The following is a 22,183-nucleotide window of genomic DNA, read 5'->3' on the forward strand; positions in this document are numbered from 1 at the left end:
AATAGAATGATAAATTTATTCGAAAGCCAGGTAAATGTTTCATCAGAAAGATCGCATGTTTAAATGTGAAGCAAAATAAAGTTGATGAATCGTTACACTTAGCAACTGATTCTTTAGAACTGCTGCAGAGGGGAGAAGAGAAAAGCTTTGAGGGAAGCAAAAAAGAAGAAAGCAAACCATAATTAAGCCACATGGATCAAGCCACGAGGAAATGTACTCAAAATTCATTACAACAAAATTCACAAAACAATAGGGAAAGAGAGGAGTGTTCTAATCACAAACTCAAATCCATATATCACAGACCATACCATTAAATCAAAAACCATAAACAATCAATTTGACCCGAAGGAGGCTGTAAAAGGGCGAGATCAATTTCCTGATTTGTTGTCAAAAACAAGAATGGAAGGAAAGTGGCAAAGAAATTTCACGACTTTCGTTTCTCCAATGATGATGAAATGGAAGCTCCAATATTCCAATTTCTCTGTGCACATTGTATTGGGTACAGTTCTTTATAAATCTAAGTTCCCTTGGCCAATGAAGATACAGTGCTCCATCCTCAAAGGTAATTGTTGTCATTGTTCCATATACTTGTCCATGGTATACTCCCTTGTAAGACTTCAACAATCTGCATCAAATAGCAATGGTAGAAATAATGCTTCAACATATTGGCCCCTTTTTTTTTTTTAATTTGATATTTTTGCATCAATTCTAAAGGTTGTTTATAATTGTGTGCATTGATAAAAGTTGAATGTGTTATAACATCCCATGATTAAAAAAAATATTATTGTTGTTATTATTTTAAATGAATTTCATAATTTTTTTAAAATATTTTAATAATATTATGTGGATTTTATATTTTATAAAATAATATTTTTACCATAATCAACCATCATGTAAGTAAACAATTAATTTTAATTAACTAATATAATTAATTAATTAAAAGAAACAAAGCTAACTCTATATATATAATAAATCATCCTAAAATTTTAATTCTTATAACTTTTTTTATAGGAGACCCTTATTTTTACAAATATACTTGTTAAGGCCACAACTAATTTAATTAATAAAATTCATATACATTAATCTACCTTCCCATAGCCACTATTTATATCTTAATTTAGTTATCTTCCCATTTATAGCCTATAACTTCTCTTTCACGTTATCAGAATTAAAATAAATGAATAAAATATTTAATAATTAAAACTTAAAAAAAAAAAAGTCTAATAGTTTATGATCATAAATCATCACTTTTTGTATTAACTCAAACTTCAAACAAACGGTTCAATGAAAACTTGTTTTTATTTTTCGTTCTTTCATTCAAATATTACTTTTTATATCACTATTTATTTATTTTATTTTACGAGCACTTGAAATAATAGTGAAAATTATTTTAAAAATTATTAGACTTTTTTTTTTCATTAGTATAAATGTTAAAATATTTATTTTAAAAATAAAATTTAGTTGATTAAACTTTTCTAATTATATTAATAAGTGTAATGCTTAATTAATTTTTAGTGGCTCAATATTTGAAACGTTAATCCATGATTAAACCAATGATTCATCGATCCGATCTCTCAGCTAAGTAAAGTTCCAGACTGAATTTAATAACTGTGTTTTTTTTTTTTTCTTTTTGAGTTTAAGTTTTTTTATTTATTTTAAATTAATTCTTAGCAAATAAGGCATAAGAGAAGTTATAAACTACAAACATGGGATACTAACTAAATTAAGATACAAATATTAATTATGAAATGTGTAAATTATGTCATATTTTTTATTAATTAAATTAATTTAGTTTTAGTAAGTGTAATAGTGAAAATAAGGGTTGCCTTTTTTTTTTTATATATATATAATTCTATTAAGGAATTATTTGTAAATTAGGTAAGCAGGCACAATCAATTAAAAATTTGTGTTTAAATTTACTTCATAATTAATTTATGTAATTAATAAAATTAAGAATTTATAACTTTTTACCAAATGAATAAATATGATTTTACCTGTTTCATTGTTGGTCGAAAGCGTGCAGCTTTATATATCGATGCAGCAGCACAACAAATCATTCTTTTCATTTCATCTTCATTATATTCTTGCAATTTGGGATCAACAAGATCAACATAGACATTATTGTTCAAAGCTTGTCCTATTCGATTCTTAGCCTGCATGTTGATAAGTGAAAGTATTTGTTAATATGAAGGTTTCCCCACAACATACACACACACATATATATATATACACACACACATATATATATATATATATATGAATTATATATATATATGAATTAGTGTCATACCCAAGCAATAATATCGCCTTGTTTATCCAAAAGTTTTCTTCCACTAATTAATTCCAAAAGTATAACACCGAAAGAATAAACATCTGATTTATCTGATATTCTTCGATCACGATCTTCTGCATCTCTATATCTGTATGAAAAATTGGGTTAAGAATTTTTTTTTCTCTTTAGAAATAAATCCTCAAAATTAGAGTTCTATGTTATTATTTTATATTTTTAACTATTCAAAGTAGAATCTAATGGTCATTTTAATTAATACAAGAAATATAAATCTTACACGTTAGCTACTAATGAACGGAAGCTGTCAAAATTCGGTAACATAGCTGCAAGCATAATATCTGCCACCTGAATTAATGATTTATATAAATTAGTAGATATTTTGTCATTCAATTTAATGTAAAAAAAACCAAACATAATAAAATTAACTTTACTCCAAATATCAAATTATGAAATCAAAATTATTCAGTATCTTCTGAAAACAATTTGACATTTAATTGAGAGTTGAAATGCTAAAATTGTATTTTTATTATGAAAATATTTTACCTTTGGTTCAAAGTCTTTATCAAGAAGGATATTTGCTGCTTTGATGTTTCCATGTATAATTTTGAGTATACCTGAAATGAAAAAAAAAAAAAAAAAAAAAAAAAAAAAAATATATATATATGAAGAAAGTAGAAATTTTGACAGAATATAGATTAATACCACAAAAAAAATGCCAACGCTCAATTGCTAATTATAGCTTATTAAAAATGAAATTACTTACTGCCTTCATGAAGATGTAGCAACCCTTTTGCAGAGTTCGTGGCAATTTTCATTCTCTTTGACCAATCCAAAATCGTGTCTCTTGCTATTATCAAAAATATAAATCAAACTCAATTAAGAATAAAATATATATTTTAAATATGTTTTTAATTATGATTTGATAATTAATTGAGAATTGGTATTATAATTTTCTTGGTTGACCTTTATGTGCTTACCATAATGTAAATGATGTTCCAAGCTCCCGTTGGGAACACACTCTGAAACAAGCAATCTATTGGATTTCTCAACGCAGTACCCAATCACCTTAACAATATTTGGGTGACTCAAAATGCTAAGCTGCTCAATCTCCTCCAAATAGTTTTCCAGATTAAGAATCTTAACTTTCTTGATAGCAACGACTTCACCATCCAAGATTCCCCTAAAGACTTGACCAAAACCCTCGCCAAGGAGATGATCATTGGAGAAGAAATCAGTTGCCCTTGCTAGTTCTATAAAACTATATTTCTTCATCTGATACATTTGAGCATCCTGAGGCATATCATCTGGCCAAATTATAACAAGCTACAATTAGTTAAAGGGAGAAAGAAAAAAAAAAAGAGAGAGTAAAGATATATACATCAAAAAAAAAAAAAGAAAAAAAAAGAAAAAGAGTCAAAGATGGGTGATATATATTCTCCAAAAGAATGTAAATAAGAAAATTATTTTTTATTAAGATCCAATTAAAGTATGAGGTAATATTCAAAGTCATGAAAACTATTCAATATCACTAATTCATATTCCAGTAGAAAACAAGAAATTATATATCAAGTATGTATTCTTTCAACACAATTTATTAAAAAAAAAAAATAAAGGTTAACATAAGCAAGGTTGGAATTTACGGCCATATAAACATGATAAGAATTTATGAATAATGTATTTTTGTTAATATTATTATATACATATTACCAAGAGATGTACTTCATGTAACAATCATATGTTGTAAATTATATCATCAAATTATTTGCAGGTAAAGGAGTATGACTCGGACAAATTTAGTAACCACACATAATTTATCAACAAACAAAATAAATAAAAAATGGTATGTCATAGTTGTAAGAATGGAAATGTATATGTTACCAAGTAGACTTATGATATCTTTCCGTTTCATTATCTGCTCGGGACGCATAGTTCCTTGAAGAATTCTAAATATCTGCAAGACATGTAATCTTCAAAGGTTATTTCTATATATCTATAGCCACAGCCAGTGTCTGCGGCCACAGAATATTAAATATTTTAAGTAAATCTTACTATCTCATTACAATCCATTTTATTCTTAAAAACCCAAAAAAAAAAAAAAGAAGAAAACCCTATATCCTAACATATAATTAAGTAATCATTATGTAAATAATAATAAAAAAAAACCTTAGTCGCTTTCTTCTTTTCCAAAAAAAAAAAAGAACTCTTAATCAAGGTCCAATTAATATTTTCATTTTTCTTGGAGTGAATGTCTCTCTCGAACATATATATTTCATTGTAAATTTTTTTTTTCAGTTTGAAAGATTGTTTTTAGAAATATAAATCTAAAAAATGAAAGCACCATATTTAAAACAAATATTAAATACTTGTAAAACGATTCTATATTAAGAAAAAAGGAAAAAAAATGAATATATTGATGATAAATAATAAAAAAAAAGTGATATTAATGGGTTGGTTCAAGTGGGTTGGTTCCACGTAAAACAATAATAACTGATCTTTCCACTTAATGGGTTGGTTCAAGTGGCAGTTAAGGGATTCATTTCGCTTGAGAGGTATTGAGTTCAGACCGTGTCACTTACTTCTTAATGTAGTGACAAACTTACATCCAATTAATTTCTTCTGTGAAAGAATCCTAAATTTTGATCCCGCATAGGTGCAATGGGAATTATTTTAGATGTGTGTGAGTTTGAAAGGCCTAATATTCTCTATTGAATATGTGGTCAGCTTCTTTATATATTCACTTTGTCCCAAAAAAAAAAAAGTCTTAATTCTAAACTTATCGGCGTTGACCATATGATCATTTTTTGCCATTCAGTTATATTTGAGACCAATTCTGTATTAATATTAATAAATTATAAATCTTTTGATACTACTCTTTACGCTATTTTAGGTCTTCCTTTTTTTCTTCTCATTTCTACCACTAATTTACCATAAATATATACTAGAGCATTTGATTTTCTATGTTGAATAAGCTAAATTATCTTAATTGACACTCTTATTTTATCATTTATATGTTTACATGCACTCTTTGACAGATATAGTCATTGCTAATTAATCTATTATCAGAATACCAAATATACATCATCTTAACATCTACATCTCTATCACACTCATATTATAGAACTTTAAATGCTAAACATTTACTATTATACAATATAACTGGCATGACCATAGACCTATATGACTTACCTTTCACTTTTTTAGGGATTTTATGATCAAATAACTCACTTGACGCACTCCTTTAGATCATCTATCTTATTTTAATCATATAAGTTAGAGCATCATCTATTACTCCATTCTTTTGAACTATAGAACCTAAATACTTAAATTGTTTGCATTTTGACATCATTTAATCTAACCTCTCCTCTATTCATTTTGTGAAAACTAAATTCTCTCTCTCTCTCTCTCTCTCTCTCTCTCTCTCTCTCTCTCTATATATATATATATATATATATTATGTTTTACTTTTACTTAGTCTAAAACTATTATTCTCAAGAGTCCTTCTTTACAATTTTGACTTTTGATTAAGTCAATCACTAGTTTCGTCCACTATGACAACATCATCCACAAATAAGATGCACCATAGGACATCATCTTGAATATGGTTAGTTAGTTCATCTATAACTAAGGTAAATACATAAGAACTTAAAGGGGAGAATATTGGAATTTTCCAAAATATCCTTCGTTATTTTTATTATTTACAAAAATGCGAAAAACATGATTATAGCAACAGTTAAATAATTTGTTGCCAACAATATATATTAGCAACAATACTCTGCTGCTAATCCAAATTACTTTCTTTGCTAATAATTTGTAGCGACAACACCTACTTCACTAATATTTTTAGCAATGAAAGGCTAATCCATTCAGTATTATCGTCGCTAATAACTTTTAGCAATGGATATTTTGTCACTAAATCTCTAAATAATTGCAATTACTAATATTACAATAATTAGTATAAATTAAAATTTTAATATTATTTCGACAACAATTCTACTTATATTAAAAGTCCTATTATAATTATTAATATAGTAATTCTATAATTTAATTATGTAAGTATTATTAATTCATTAAAAATTATTTAATTTATTCTGATAAAATTAATAAAAAGGCCTTAAATATTGAATTTTACTCACATTAATTTATTTTCTTAATTATTTTAAATATTTACAAACTTATGATATTAAGTTTTATTTTTGATATATATATGTGTGTGTCCTCTTCAATTCATCTATTACTTTGTATCATTGTTACTTCTTCTTTAACATTAATTAATGTTTCTGATAAAATCGTTCAAAGAATTGTATTTTAAAATTTCTGTATTTTAGTTGTAGACAATGTCTTCTAAAGAATTCATCCGGCCCAAATGACTTCTACAGAACCAAACAGGGTGTACAAGTCATCAACACAAGGCTTTAACAATTAACTATTAGCCAGGTCAAGACAGGATGAAGGGGAATTAGTACTGATTCGCACACATGACAATAATAAAATTAATTAAAAGTGGCTCGAGGGACAATTGCAGAAAGGAAAATAATTAAATTTTATCCTATAATTCTTTTTTTTTTTTAAATTAAAAACGTAGCGCTTCGTATTACACAATAGAAGGTAACCCTTCCTCATCCTCTATATATGATTTGGATTTGGAACCTATAAGTTCAAACATTGATTTTTCCTCTTAGAAGCTATTGTAAAAATCTCACCCACACAAATTAAATAATATAAAATTTAACATAATTTGGCATAAGCCTACTCCACCAATAAAATCCATTACTAAGGAAAAATAATTATAATCACAAATTATTTTTCTCACTCTTAATCACTCAAATAAAACTCACGAAATTCAGCTCACCTCTCTACTTCGTAAGCTCTTCATAAAATAATGGTCAATCAACTACTCATTTATATAGGCCACTAAAGCTTCATTCTTTTACAACCATAATTATTAAACTTCATAATTTAAATTATATTAAACTTTCTATTTTATCTAATCTCCTACTTTTAAGTTAACTTGGACTCTAACAATCTCTACCTCTAAGTCAAATGGAATTAGTCTTCAATACTTCTGCAAAAGTCAATTTTCTTTTGGGTACTTTCTTGCACTCTTGATTGTTGATGTTGCCTCTTACCTCAACTTGCATTCTTCCAATCAATGTGCTTCCTATTCTTTGCACCAATCTTCTCACCCTTTATGATCACGAGAGTACCTTTGTTAATTCTCATGACTCTACCATGAATCGAACATCCATAACCCAAAGAATTTAACTTACCCAAGGAAATTAAGTTCCTTTCGAATTTATGAATATACCTCACTTAATCAAACAATTTCACACTGTCACCATGCAACTTGATTTTCACTCTTCCAGCATCTTCAACCTCCATCTTATTCTCATTGGCTAGCTTCACTTTCTCTCCTTTGTTTTCTTTAATCACATCAAATCACTCCTTTTTTGAACAAATATGGAATGGCAAAATAAAATCCATTAACCACTCATCTTATAATGGATCTTTTGCCTTTTTTTTATCATCATCTACATTCAAGCATTTATTGTCAACACCATCATCAATTGCAATTATAGCAGTTCCTTCTTTTTCTTTTTTGTGACTCTTTTTGAATTGTTTAAACTCTTCAAGATCTTCCTTCATCTTCATACAATGGTATTGAATGTGGCCCTTCTCATGACAATAGTAGCATTCTCTATCTTCAACGTCTACTCATGGTCTTGAACTTGATCTATTATTTCTTCTTCAATAATTTCCACATGGATTGCTTCCATCATGACTAGAACTAGTAACAAAAGCTTTACCTTCATTGCTACTACCTGTCTTCTTAAACTTCTCATTATCCAAAATAACTGTGGTAACCTCCTTCACCTTCAAAGTATCTTTTCCAACTATTAAGGCTGTCACCAAACTTTTATAAGATTGTGGGAGAGATTAAAATCAAGAGGGATTTATCTTTAACATCTATCTTTACACCAACATTAGCCAATTGGATCATTAATTTATTGAAAACATTAAGATGATCCCTCATATTAATACCTTCCACTATTCTGAGTTAGTATTACTCCTTCTTTATGTTCAAATGATTTGTAAGTGATTTTAACATATACAGGCTCTACAATTTCTTCCGTAAAACAAGTGACGAAGTCTCCTCTAAGACATTGTACTTCATAATAGGGCCTAACGTCAATCGAATCCTACTCACTACCCTTTATTGAAGCTCCTCTCAATCATCATCTTTCATAGTTGCCAGTTGCTTCTCGTTCAATGCTTTTATTAATCCTGGTTGCATAAGGACATCCTTCACGGTACTTTGCCATAGAATAAAATTATTTTTCTCATCAAATGTTTCCATCTCAAATTTTGTGTTTGCGATCTTTGACATCTTGAATTATAGCTCTAATAATACTTGTTGTGAAAATCTCACTCACACAAATTAAAGAACATAAAATTTAATGTGATTCGGCGTAAGCCTACTCCACTAATCAAATTTAATACTAAGGAAAAATAATTACAACCACTAATTATTTTTCTCACTCTCAAAATTAATCAAACAAAACTTATGGAATTTAGCGCACTTCTCTACTTTGTGAACTCTCTACAAAATAATGGTCAACCAACTACTCATATATATAGGCCACTAAAACCTAATCATTTTAGGATTCTAATTATTAAACTTTATAATTTAAATTCTACTAAATATTCTATTTTATCTAATTTCCTAATTTCAATTTAACTTAGACTCTAACAAAAATTCAATAAGTTCAACAGCTTTAATGGTGTGTTGTTTTTGTTCTGAGTTTCAGTTGCATCTCATGCTCTGCTTCGTCTCCCTATTCTTGGTTTTGCTTTTGTATAACTTGGCTTAGTTTGCTGTCAAGCTTGCTACTTTTTTGGAGGCACTTTTTGGTTCTATTTTGTATCTTTGCCCAGTTTCTTTCTGAGTTCTCATTCAATAAAATTTGTTTGCTTATAAAAAATAACTTAATAAGTTCAACAGAGGATAATGACATAAATTTGAAGGAAGATATAACTAGGAAGGAGATGGGGATCTTTCTTTCCTTTTACCTGCCATAGTTGCAGGTTTATTATTAGAATCTTGAAAAGAATCTTGGCTTTTAGGTTCATTATTGCAACTTGTAATACATTTTGGTTTTAGTTGATATAATGAAATCTAGATTTCAGTCAATATGAATTAAATTGAATCAAGTCCAATTGAAATCAAGATACCTTATTCATTGGTTTTAGTTACTAGAGTGATTGGAAATTAATTTTAGATTTTGTTACGTTCATTTTAATTAAATTGAAATAATTTGATTTCGATAGCCTAGAAAATGATACGTTTGCATAGATATTGGTAGTTAATATCTGGTCATCATGGGTTCAACAACTTCTTACTTCTACATTAGTTAAGACGATGATTTTATGCACTTGCGAAATCGGCTTATCAAAAAGAATGTCCACGGCTAGACTGATAAACTATTCATACCAAAAGGGTTATATTAATTGATAAGTTGTGAAGAGTTTAACCTAATTAGTATCAATAATAGGTTAGAAAAGATATATAAAAAAAATAAAATTTAGGTATTTGTACCTGTTGAAGTAAGGAATCATGGCATATATATTTGGAATGATACCATTTAATAGAGTTGAAAAGGCATTATATTGAAGAAGATTTATGGGATTAGATATAAAAAAAAAAAAGGAGAAATAAGAAAAGCAGAACAAGAGTCATATAGAAGTAGAACTTGATTTATTCCTAAAACAGTATTTATATTTTAAATTTTGTTTTTTATTTATAATTACGACCTTTTGATATTCAAATTAAAGTTAAGTGATTTTATTGTAATAAATTAAAGTCTAAGAATGAAATTGAAATAATCTCTAAAGTTGAGAGACGATAAGTAAAAATTATTCTTATCAAGTTTATATATAATAATGGGAAATTGCCTAAATTCTGTTAAAGTTTTTTTTTTTTAACTAAACTAAATTAAAGTTTAGTGATTTTATTAAAAAAATAAAATTGAGGATAAAAATAAAACAAACTTTAAAATTGAGTGATGACGATCTAACAGAAGTACTCTAAAAACTTATTATTATTATTATTATTATTATTATTATTATTATTATTATTTAAAACTGAAGCATTATAAACTCAATCATAAATAACATTAAAGCTAAAAACAAAGTTAAATCTAAAAAAATAAAATAAAATAATGACATTTTATGAAGTGCAAAAAATAAAATAATGACATTTTATGAAGTAGAAACTTTTACCTGGTTCATATTTGGTCGTGAGAATGAAGGTTTATACACTGAAGCAGCAGCGCAATAAATCATTCTTAACATTTCATTCTCCTTATACTCTTTCAATCTGGAATCAACAAGTCTGGTATAGTCATCATTGTTCAATGCTTGTCCAATCCGATTTTTAGCCTGAATGTTGAAAAGTATTGGTTAATAATTCTTTTCTTCAAAACAAAACTTCATTATTTTATTTTTCTGTTATCGCAATATTTCTTTTCCTGCATTTAATATAATTTAATGGCAACATATTATTTTAGGTATTTGAAAAATTCCAGTGATTGACATATAAAAGTATACATAGAAAATATATAAAATTACTAAAAGATTATAAGTTTATTTGATATTATTATTATATAATTTTTTTAAAATATGTTAATATGAAAATATTAAAAATTAATTTAAAATTAAATTTAATATATTTTAATTATAAGAATTTCAAAACTATTAAAGATACCCTTTAAAATAATGATTTTCAAGCAGTGATTTTTTAGTTTCTTAATAGTTACTTATATATATATATATATATATATATATATATATATATATATATATATATATATATATATATATAATTAAATTTTTTATATATTTTATTTTAATTTCAGTTAATTAATTAAGTGTATTATTTTTTATTCAGATAGACTTTTTTTTAATAAACAGTTAAATATTTGAAATTTTTTATTTGAATAAAAGTCTGTCAAAAGGAAATTAAGAAAGTGAAATTATAGAAGGAAAAATAGTTAGAAATTATGGAAGGAAAAATAGTTAGAAAACGAAGTACATAATTAAAAAATGAAGTCGAAATAAAATATGAGAAAAATATTATAAAAAGGATTATAATAAAATTATTTATAATTAGATCAATTTATGAGTTAGTGTCTTACCCATTGAACAATTGTAATGTTGCTTCCTTCATGTAAAGGTTTTCTTCCGGTAATCAACTCTAAAAGTATAACACCGTAAGAATAAACATCTAATTTATCTGTAATTTTCTGAACATCACCAAATTCTTTATCTGCATAGCTACAACAAAAAATTGAGTTAAGCTTTTATTTGAGTTTTTTCCTTTGTCATTATTTTATATTTTTATTTGACCATTTAAAAGTGGACTGTAAGAGCCACATGATCAAATTTGACCACTTAATTGATAAAGAAATATATATATATATATATATATATATATATCTTACACGTTGGTTCCCCTACATATACTGGAAATGTGGTGAACGTTACGAGTATCCAAAAAACTGGACAGTGAAAAATCTGCCACCTGAATCAATGATTTATGTAAATTAGTAGAATTTTTTTTTTTACACATAATTTAACATAAAAAACAACATAATATGATAAATTTATTAACTTATATTCAAATATCAAATTGATGAAATTACACAAGTTTTTCAATATCTTCTAAAAAATTGTTTGGAATTTAACTGGATGTTTAAATGCTAAAATTGTATTTATTATTAAAATATCTTACCTTTACTTTAAAGTTATTATCAAGAAGAATATTATCGGCTTTCATATCTCGGTGTATAATTGAAGGTTTACCTAAAAAATATAAATAATAAAAATTTTAATCAAAAGAAAATTAATAACATAAAAAAATGAAAATAATAAGGACTCAATGGTTAATTATAGCCTAAAAAGCAGTAAAATTACTCACAGCCTTCATGTAAATATAGCAACCCATTTGCAGTTTGTAAGGCAATATTCATTCTTGTTGACCAGTCCAAAGTCTTGTTTTTTTCAACTGTTAAAAATATAAATCAAACTCATTATATTCTAAATAGACTTTATAATTATGATACTTTCTTTAATTAATTTAGGATTTATATTATAATTTTATTGGTTCTGGATTCATGTGTGCCTATGTAAGGTTAGGGACATGGTATAAGATTGTAATGAGTCATATAATTATATGTATGAATAGATATCTCAGAGTATGGAAAAGCACTCACCATGTAAATGATATGCCAAGGTATTGTTGGGAATGAACTCTAAAACAAGCAATCTATTTTTTCCCTCACTGCAGTACCCAATCATCTTAACAATATTTGGGTGACTCACACTGCTAAGGTACTCACTCTCCTCCAACTTATTTTCCAGCTCTCTTTTAAGTTTCTTGATAGCAACGTCTTCACCATCTAAAGTTGCCTTATAGACTAGACCAAAACCACCCTCGCCGAGGAGGTTGTCGTCGGAGAAATAACCAGTTACCTCTGCTAGTTCTTTAAAACCATATTTCTTCATCTCATATCTTAGACCAGTCTCAGAGGCAGGTGGATGACTTCGATTCTCCTTATCATAAGATGAGCTGGATTCAATCGGATCCATAACTGGTGACTGGTGATTTAGCGGTGCAGGTAACTTAGGTCTATCATCTGACAAAATTATAACATGCCACAATTTGTAAGAGAGAGAGAGAGGGAAAAAATGCGAAAGAGTATCGATACTGTCCCTATCCGCCAAACATCTAAACACCTTCCAATAAGAAATGAAATGATTCCTTATGGAAACCCTTGTAACATATGTGGGGAAAAAAAGCATCAGTTTAGTGATGGAAGACAAATAATAGAAGTATAACTAAAGAGGCTGCACGGCTCTATTACTATGGACTCATTATACCGTGTCAGCTAAAACAATATACCTGTAGTGTCAGTGCGACCATCTGCCTCAGAACTGGTCTTGCAGCAACCCATCAAAAGTTGCAGAGTCGCTACAGATTTCCCCATGGTGACAATATGGTGGCTGTAGAGGTTTCCTGTATTTGCTGTTATATATTCTAATCGAGGGTTTTTTGAAAGTCGACAGTTCATAATACATAGAGCAATACCAAGAACTCATTGGCCATAATAAATTATTTAATATTTTTTGATTGCAATGAAAGATCTAAAACATAAATAAAATAATAAAAAAATTGTAAAGACGATAAAGCTCTTCTGTTTTCATGTGATCGATCATCTTTACATTAGCTGGATTCATGATACACATGAATAATAATAATAATAATAATAATAGTTTGTCCAATGTCATATTTTATTCATATGTTAGATGAGCGTTATTCGATAATTTTTAATACATAGACCAATTGGGTATAGTAAATTATTTAATATTTTTTTATTGTAATAAATGATTAAAAAATAAATAAAACAATAAAAAATTATAAAGGATGATAAAGCTCTCCTTTTTTTCATGCGATCATCTTTGCATTCGGTGGATTCACGATGACAAATATTTTATTCATTTGTTGGATGATATAGACCAAGACCAAAAGCTCATTGGCCATAATTAATTAATATATCTATGGCAATGGCCTAATATCAATTTGTCAGTTTTTGACAACGTAATCGTGATTGATGTATGCCATTTTAATTAATAAAGTCATTTTCTATTAAAAAAAATGGTCATTGATAATGCCTAGGTTCATGAAGTGGAATTTATTTATTTATTTTTTTTATAAAGAAGATAATTTCATTTATAATAATTTTTTATATACATAAATTTTTTTATTATTTTATTTTATTTTCAATTGGCTATAGAATATAAAGAAAAGTGCTATTATAATTGATGCAGCTGTCAGCACAAAGAAAAAGTACTTGCATATTTTATGAAATTTTATCTTGTATATGCATGAGAAAATAAAATGTACAGTGGAATTTGTGCTTGTTAATCAATTCCAAATCACAAAAAACTTATAAAAGGAGCTTGGGAGAAATGTGCAAGAGCAAAGGGTGTGAAGTGAGAGCGAAAAAATGAATAAATAAAATAGTTAAAAAAAGGGGGGAAAGGAGCAGGCGAAGTCCGACGAACTAATTTTAATGCTTTTCCAAATATACTCTAATGGTATATTACTAAATTAAGTTGAATGATGAAAGTAAATGAATGAACTGATGCAAGAGTTTATGACGAGTGAGATAACTTTTATCGGGTTAATAAATATATGAGGAAGAGAATATAGACTTTGTTTAAATTGCTCTTTACTTTTAAAATTAATTATAATTATATTTTTATTATTTAAATTAATTTTAAAATTTATATAAATTTAACATTTTTAATTTTAGAGTTAATATAAATTTAAAATTCTTAATTCTACTTATATTTAACTTCAATTAAATATAAAATTTTATAAGAAGTAATTATATTTTTATTATTTAAATTAATTTTAAAATTTATATAAATTTAAAATTCTTAATTTTAAAATTCATATAAAGTTAAAATTCTTCATCTTACATATACTTAACTTTAATTAAATATAAATTTTATAAAAATTAATTAATTAAAAAAATAAAAAATATTATTAATCTATCTATTATTTATAAAAATATAAAAAATATATTTATAGTAATAGATAAATAATTCGTCGTCAATAATACATATTAAAAAGCTAATCCTATAAACATGTCATTAATACTATTTAGCGACAAAATCTACGTCACTAATAATTTTAGCAAACAATGCTTTCCAAACATTAACTTTGCTAATCTTTTAGTGACAGAAAATTTATTGCTAAATATTTTATGAAGCTAATTTTACAATATACCATATTATCACTAATAATTAATATAAAATTAAAATTTAATATTATTATAATAATAATTCTACTTATACTCAAAACATATTCTAATTCTTAATATAGTAATTTTATAATTATAATCATATAAGTATTATTAGTTTGTAAACTAATAAAAATATTCTTATAAATATTAATAATTTAAATTTATATTTTTTCTTTTATAAATTTTATTTTTTAGATATTACTATACAAAAATTTTGTTATAATTTTTAATTTAAAATTAGAAACTTAAACCAATATATATATATATATATATATATATATATATATATATATATATATATATATATATTCAATTTTAATAAAAACATGCATGACTAAATTTATATTTATATTTTAATCAATAATATATTTATAACATACATAATATAATCTATAATTAAAAAAAATACTTATTAAATATGATAAATAATTAATATATTAAATAGGTTTTAAAATTTTTTTTGTATTAAACAATATGACAATATAAAATTTTAAGATATCAATATAATAAAAATAAAAATTTTATAATAATAGTACACTAAACTAACAAAAATTTATTACAATCTAATTTTACAAATAGTTTTTTTTTCACATATTAGATATGCAATTTCATTATACAAATTAAGTTTATTTTAAATTATGAAAAATTAAAATAAGATTTACAAATTAAAATTAAAAAAAAATAAAATAATAGAATTTAAATGAATTAAATTCAATGAATATGAATTAAATTCAATGAGGTAATTTATATTTATTATGAATTTTATTTTAATTTTTAAATATTTTCATCAATTTATATTTTTAAAACTTATTATTATTTTTTTATTACACTTAAATTTATAATTAAGTTAATATTATATATTAATAACATAACATATAATTTTCATAAAAATATAATTGAATAAAAAATAATTTTTAAATTGATAAATATGTTTATTTATATAATTAATTAAAATGACAATAGAATTAATATTTTAATTTAAAGAATTGAATATAATATTTATAATATTATGATAATATATAAAAAATTAATAGAAAATTATATATAAAAAAATTAAATCACAAATTTTATAACAAGTTTAATAAAGTGCAATGCACTTTGCAAAAAAATTAGTTATTACTAAAAGTTAGCACTAATTAGCCATTCACTCTTATAAGTCCTTTAAATTTTTATAATATTTAGATGTGAAACTCTTGCAAGAATTTGGTGTCATAAATTTCATTTCATACTAGTTTTATAATTTTTATTTATATTTTTAGGCACATTCAAAGTTATTCATCTAGATATGAAAAGTGATAATATTAAATTTATAAGAAAAATAATATTTATCAAATTTAAAATATTATTGGTCAAATGACTATTAATTGTAGGAAATTCTTGTTTAGAGTCAATTTATTATGAATTCAAAATATAAATATATGAAATTTATATATTTAATAGGTGACTCTCACTATAAATCTTATCTTGAATTATACTGAATTTAAATTAAACAATTCTTGCTATATTTATATTTATTATAATTCTAGAATTATTTCTTCTAGAGTTCTCTACCAGCTCTAGAAATATCCATTAAATTAATGGTACATCAACCTTGGAGAGGAAACCCCATTCAAGAAGAGTCGTGAGTCTTCATATCACGGGCTTTTGACCAAGAAGGTGTAATCGAAAACAAAATAATATAAAAAAATGGTGCGTTCGAAGATAATTATCAAAAATGGGTGAGTTGTACTGAGGTGGACGAGGTGAGTGCCGGACGCTAATTATAATAGCGTTTTTAAGGTTCGGACGTGATTTATAATAGCGTCCGAACTAAAATTTTTAAAGAAAAACTGGACACTATTCAAAATAACGTTTAGTTTTCCTTTAAAAAATAAAAAATTAATTAAAAAAAATTTAAAGGTTGGACGCTAGCGTCTAACCTTTTTTTTAATTTTTAATTATTTTATTTTATATTTTAAATAAAATATAAATATTATTTTAATAAATAAAATTATAATATATAATATTATATATTGTAATATTTTTATTATAAATATTATTTTTTAATTTAAAATTAAATTAAAATTTAATAAAATAAAAAATTAAAATTAAAAAAATAAATAATTAAAAAGATTTAAGAAAAATTATAAGTAACGTCCAACTTTTTTTTAAATTTTTAATTATTTTATTTTATATTTTAAAAAAATATAAATATTATTTTAATAAATAAAATTATAATATATAATATTATATATTATAATATTTTTATTATAAATATTATTTTTTAATTTAAAATTAAATTAAAATTTAATAAAATAAAAAATTAAAATTAAAAAAAATAAATAATTAAAAAAATTTAAGAAAAGTTGGACGCTACTATAGCGTCCAACTTTTCTTTAAATTTTTAATTATTTTATTTTATATTTTAAATAAAATATAAATATTATTTTAATAAATAAAATTATTATAATATTTTTATTATAAATATTATTTTTTAATTTAAAATTAAATTAAAATTTAATAAAATAAAAAATTAAAATTAAAAAATTAAAAAATTAAAAAAATTTAAGAAAAGTTGAACGCTACTATAACGTTCAACTTTTCTTTAAATTTTTAATTATTTTATTTTATATTTTAAATAAAATATAAATATTATTTTAATAAATAAAATTATTATAATATTTTTATTATAAATATTATTTTTTAATATAAAATTAAATTAAAATAAAAAATAAAAATTAAAAAAATAAATAATTAAAAAAATTTAAGAAAAGTTGGGCGCTACTTATAGTATAGTAGTGCCTAACTTTTCTTTAATAAAATAAAAATATTATAATATATAATATTAATTATTATATCTTTATTTATTAAAATAATATTTATATTTCATTTAAAATATAAAATAAAATAATTAAAAATTTAAAACAAAGTTGAACGCTACTGTACTATTTATTTCTTAAATCTTTTTAATTATTTATTTTTTTAATTTTAATTTTTTATTTTGTTAAATTTTAATTTAATTTTAAATTAAAAAATAATATTTATAATGAAAATATTATAATATATAATATTATATATTATAATTTTATTTATTAAAATAATATTTATATTTTATTTAAAATAAAAAATAAAATAATTAAAAATAAAAAAAAAAAGTTGGACGCTACTATAACTAGCTTCCAACCTTTAATTTTTTTTAATTAATTTTTTATTATTTTAAGAAAAGCTGGACGCTATTTTGAATAGCGTCCAGCTTTCCTTTAAAAATTTTGGTTCGGACGCTATTATAAATAGTGTCCGAACCTTAAAAACGCTATTATAATTAGCGTCCGATACTTACCTCATTCACCTCAGTATAATTCACTCCTTTTTGATAATTATCTTCGAATGCACCTTTTTTTAGTATTATTTTGTTTCCATTACACCTTTTTAGTCAAAAGCCCTTGTATCACCGACTCTAATCACCGCCATTGAACTACTATATATATGTATTCCTCTAATCACCGCCATTGATATATATATATATGTTTTGCGTGCATGGAGAAGGTGAGAAACAATTAGGTGTGTGAGGGTGTGAAAGTGTTCTAGTGTCTGAGTGAGTGAGAGTGAAATTTGTGAAAATGAGAAGGTGAATGTGTGCATTCACGTGAGAGTGTGACTGGAAAGAGGGAAAGTCTTGTCCATGTTAGATTAATGATATGAGTGAGAGAAAATAAAAGTGTACCGTAAGTGAGTGTTAAGTTGTAAGATTACAATTCAGTCCCTCCTAATAAGAGTTTCATTAAGTTTATCTTTCTCATCCTTCAATGTTCAATAAGTGGCATTGGAGCATAAAGATTTCCAACAAATGATATTGGAACAGGTGGTTAGGAACCAATGTCAGAGTAGATGGTTAGGGACCAATATCACAGCTAACAGTCATGGATTGTGAAAATTAAAGTGCTCTCACTATCAGTCACAGCTGGGTTGTAGAACACATTGGTTTAGGATCAAGTCTTTTAAAAAGCTAAGAGTCAGGATCATATCAAGTTGCCAAGAAGTGGCAATATCAGTCATCACACAGGGATCGAAGGAGATTTTGCTCTTTGACAATTTGGGACTGTACAGATTCTTGGTCAGGATCAAACTTGGTTAATTAATTGGAGCAAATAACCAAGTCACTATGGTGAACATGTCGACTTTGGTAAGAACCTTAGAAAAACTCAACAATAATAATAATTATAGTATTTGGAGTACTCCTATGCAGTTTATCTGCTTGGTTAATATTTATGGGAGATCGTTGGAGGAGCTGAAACATCACCTCCCATCAAATTTTGAAGACCTTAAGAAATGAAATGTCAATGTATGCTTTGTCAATCTCAGTGAAGGATGAATTGCTGCAACTCATCAAGTATGCAAAGACCCCCAAAGAGTCATTGGATATGTCACAACCCAACCTATCGGCCGGACCGGCACTAGGACCTGGGCCAGCTTAAAGCCCCCGAGGCCCGTAGTAAGCCTAACTATTCCTCAAATCCATAACCAGGCCCACAATTTAGGCCCAATATGCATATAAAATAATTTAAATCAAACTGTTATAATTTTATTTCGGGCCAACTTAGCCCAGAAATTTTCAGAAACTAAAATCAGGGGGAGCCCAGCTCAACCCTGTTACCTCATTTACAAACTGTTAAATACCATACAAATCTTCATTTATTAATCTCAAAAATTTAAATTAACACAATTTCTAACAAGGTCCACACTATTACTAACACATGCGCAGTTCTAGATTTTAAATTTAGAAAAGATAGTAAAATAATTAAATAATCGACGTTAAACCTGCGAGGAAGAAAACAGGTTGCTCTGTAAAATAACTCCTCCTGTGGCCTAGAAAAATATTGAACAGGAGTGAGCGTTCGACTCAGAGAGTAAAATATCAATTTTAACCATAATCTCTATAACTATCTAAAGCTAATGCACCATGTAGAGTGAAATGCAACATCAACAATAATTTCACATCATAACAGCAAAAAGGTAATTTGGAGCACTCACACACCCAGTAATATCAATCATAATATATGGGAGCTGATCCCCTATACAGCTCTTTTAAATCCAACCTGGTGCCAGCGAAGAACTCAAGCCGGACTTTAGCTTAATAAACCAAATCGGGGCTCCCAGCGAAGAACTCAAGCCGTGACTACTCCGAAGGATCGGGTCCTAGCGAAGAACTCAAGCCGTGACTACCCGTCCTATCCATAGTCCACACCACATTACACTCACGCCAACGCACGCACACTGCTCCAAGCTACCACAACAACATCCATGGCACTTTAACAGTTATGAATGCAACATAAATCGTGCCTAGAGTTTAACTACATAAATATATGCATATAAGTGATGCATGGGCATGCTTGAACATATAATAATAGTGAAATTACAATTAAAATTAATATTTTACTCACAGTATACTGATGACTATTGTGGCTGCTGGATGCAGAAAAATAGCTGACCTCGATCACCTAATAATTAAATTATAAATTTATTAGTACTAAGTTAAGATAAAACTCTAAAGAGGCGATAGACAGCCTAATTTTTGCCGGAAATCCGGTAGAGTTTCCCCTATACCTAGGACCTACCAAACCTGCAAAAAGGCTCAAATAACACTTCTAAATTCTCAATTTCCACAATCACATCTCATCAATATCACATGGCCCCTCCTGGGCCCTCCAAATCAGACAATACTCAAAATCTTAAAAATTACGTTTTAGTCCCTATAATTGACATTTTTCAAAAATCCACTCAAACAAGCTCTAAAAATTCTAAAATTTTGCTCCGTGGTCCTTAATAATATTATAAGGCTATTGCAAAATGAATTGTAATTTTCTAATCACCCATGAATATTTTATTGAAGAATTTTACTCGATTCCATAAGTTTCCAACATCTAACATATTCTTAATTCAACCCATTTAAATATTCACATGTTTAAACCTCCATCCTCAAGTTTCAACCAATTATATAAAATTTAATTATCTTAATTTCAAATAATCTTATATGCCCATATGCTAAAAATCTAACTAAAATTCATCTATATTTTTCAAAAATATTCTACAATCACTCAAAAATTCAACAAACACCATAGAATATCTCCAAATAATTTTACTTTCATCATATATTTTTCTTAGAATTTTTCTCCAATTTTTCCTGTTTAAGAAACACTGTATTTATGCTCCACAGACAGAGAAATAATAAAAATTGTCTTACCCGAAGTTTATCTGTGTCTCAAAAATTCCAAAAATTTATGAGGAAGCCTCTGGAAGTTGAATTATCTCCATAGCCCACCGGAACCACCGTGCACGGTGGCCGGCCGGTCGCCGGTGACATTTGTCGGATCTGATCATACCACCATGTTCCTCTCCTCTTCCTCAGTCCATAGGTGGTCTCGGATCGTCGATCCAATGGTCGGATCGTCGTAGATCTGACGAAAAAGCTTGAAAAACCCGAAACTTCTCTCCTCCATATCTCACTCATCTGACCTCCATTTGCTGCAAAATTGGTATCAAAAGAAAGCTCTCGGAACAAGCTTTCCAACGCCACCTGAATCGCCTCGATCGGACGTCGGATGAAGCCGGAATCGCGCCAGAAAGTCGCTGCCCACTGTGCGCGCGTTTTCTCTCTCTTCTCCCTCCCTTGCCGCCGTTTCTGGTGGTTTTGGCCGTCGCCGGAGGGTCGCCGGCCGGGTGGGGAGCCGCTTGGGAGGTCGCCGGCCGGTCACCGGAGAAGGAAGAAGAAGAAGAGAGGGGAAAAGAGGAGAGAAGAGAAAATGGGGGGGGGGGGAGTCCTCCTCCCGATTTTTGAGTCCCATTTTTTTTTTCTTTTTTTTTTTTCTAAAAGGTTGGTAGTGACAGTGGAAACTCACTGTCACACGCCAAAGTCGCTTTCACTTTTTTTTTTTTTGTGGTTGTTTCATTCTTCCCCCCTTAAGAAAAATTCGTCCTCGAATTTTCGAATAAACAAAGAAATAAGGAAAAGAAAATTATTAGAACAAGTGCAATCATTACTCCTTCAACT

General features: G+C 26.6%; 1 protein-coding gene and 1 long non-coding RNA gene across 4 annotated transcripts; both read right to left on the reverse strand.

The window, feature by feature from the left end:
- Positions 1 to 164: 164 nt before the first annotated feature.
- LOC110658124 (proline-rich receptor-like protein kinase PERK15) lies at positions 165 to 13,431 on the reverse strand. 3 transcript variants are annotated; one of them, XM_058149474.1, is made up of 15 exons: positions 13,248 to 13,426; positions 12,559 to 12,981; positions 12,264 to 12,350; positions 12,078 to 12,148; positions 11,788 to 11,867; positions 11,482 to 11,620; positions 10,568 to 10,726; positions 4,169 to 4,241; positions 3,268 to 3,594; positions 3,054 to 3,137; positions 2,834 to 2,904; positions 2,568 to 2,635; positions 2,291 to 2,420; positions 1,995 to 2,153; positions 165 to 625 (listed from the first exon to the last, which is right to left on the reverse strand). In XM_058149474.1, exons 1-15 carry the CDS (start codon positions 13,414 to 13,416, stop codon positions 557 to 559), a joined length of 2,109 nt encoding a protein of 702 aa, XP_058005457.1. In that variant the 5' UTR covers positions 13,417 to 13,426; the 3' UTR covers positions 165 to 556. The 3 variants fall into 3 exon arrangements, with proteins under 3 accessions (XP_058005457.1, XP_058005463.1, XP_058005461.1); XM_058149480.1 differs by lacking the exon at positions 12,559 to 12,981 and having other exon boundaries at positions 13,248 to 13,431; XM_058149478.1 differs by lacking the exons at positions 11,482 to 11,620; positions 11,788 to 11,867 and having other exon boundaries at positions 13,248 to 13,428.
- A 5,822-nt stretch (positions 13,432 to 19,253) lies between these two features.
- LOC131181444 (uncharacterized) lies at positions 19,254 to 21,482 on the reverse strand. Its single transcript, XR_009149944.1, has 2 exons — positions 21,377 to 21,482; positions 19,254 to 20,633 (listed from the first exon to the last, which is right to left on the reverse strand). It is a non-coding gene; the product is annotated as an uncharacterized LOC131181444 (long non-coding RNA).
- Positions 21,483 to 22,183: the final 701 nt, after the last annotated feature.

This window comes from Hevea brasiliensis, chromosome 1 (assembly GCF_030052815.1).
Source record: "Hevea brasiliensis isolate MT/VB/25A 57/8 chromosome 1, ASM3005281v1, whole genome shotgun sequence".
NCBI lineage: Eukaryota > Viridiplantae > Streptophyta > Magnoliopsida > Malpighiales > Euphorbiaceae > Hevea > Hevea brasiliensis.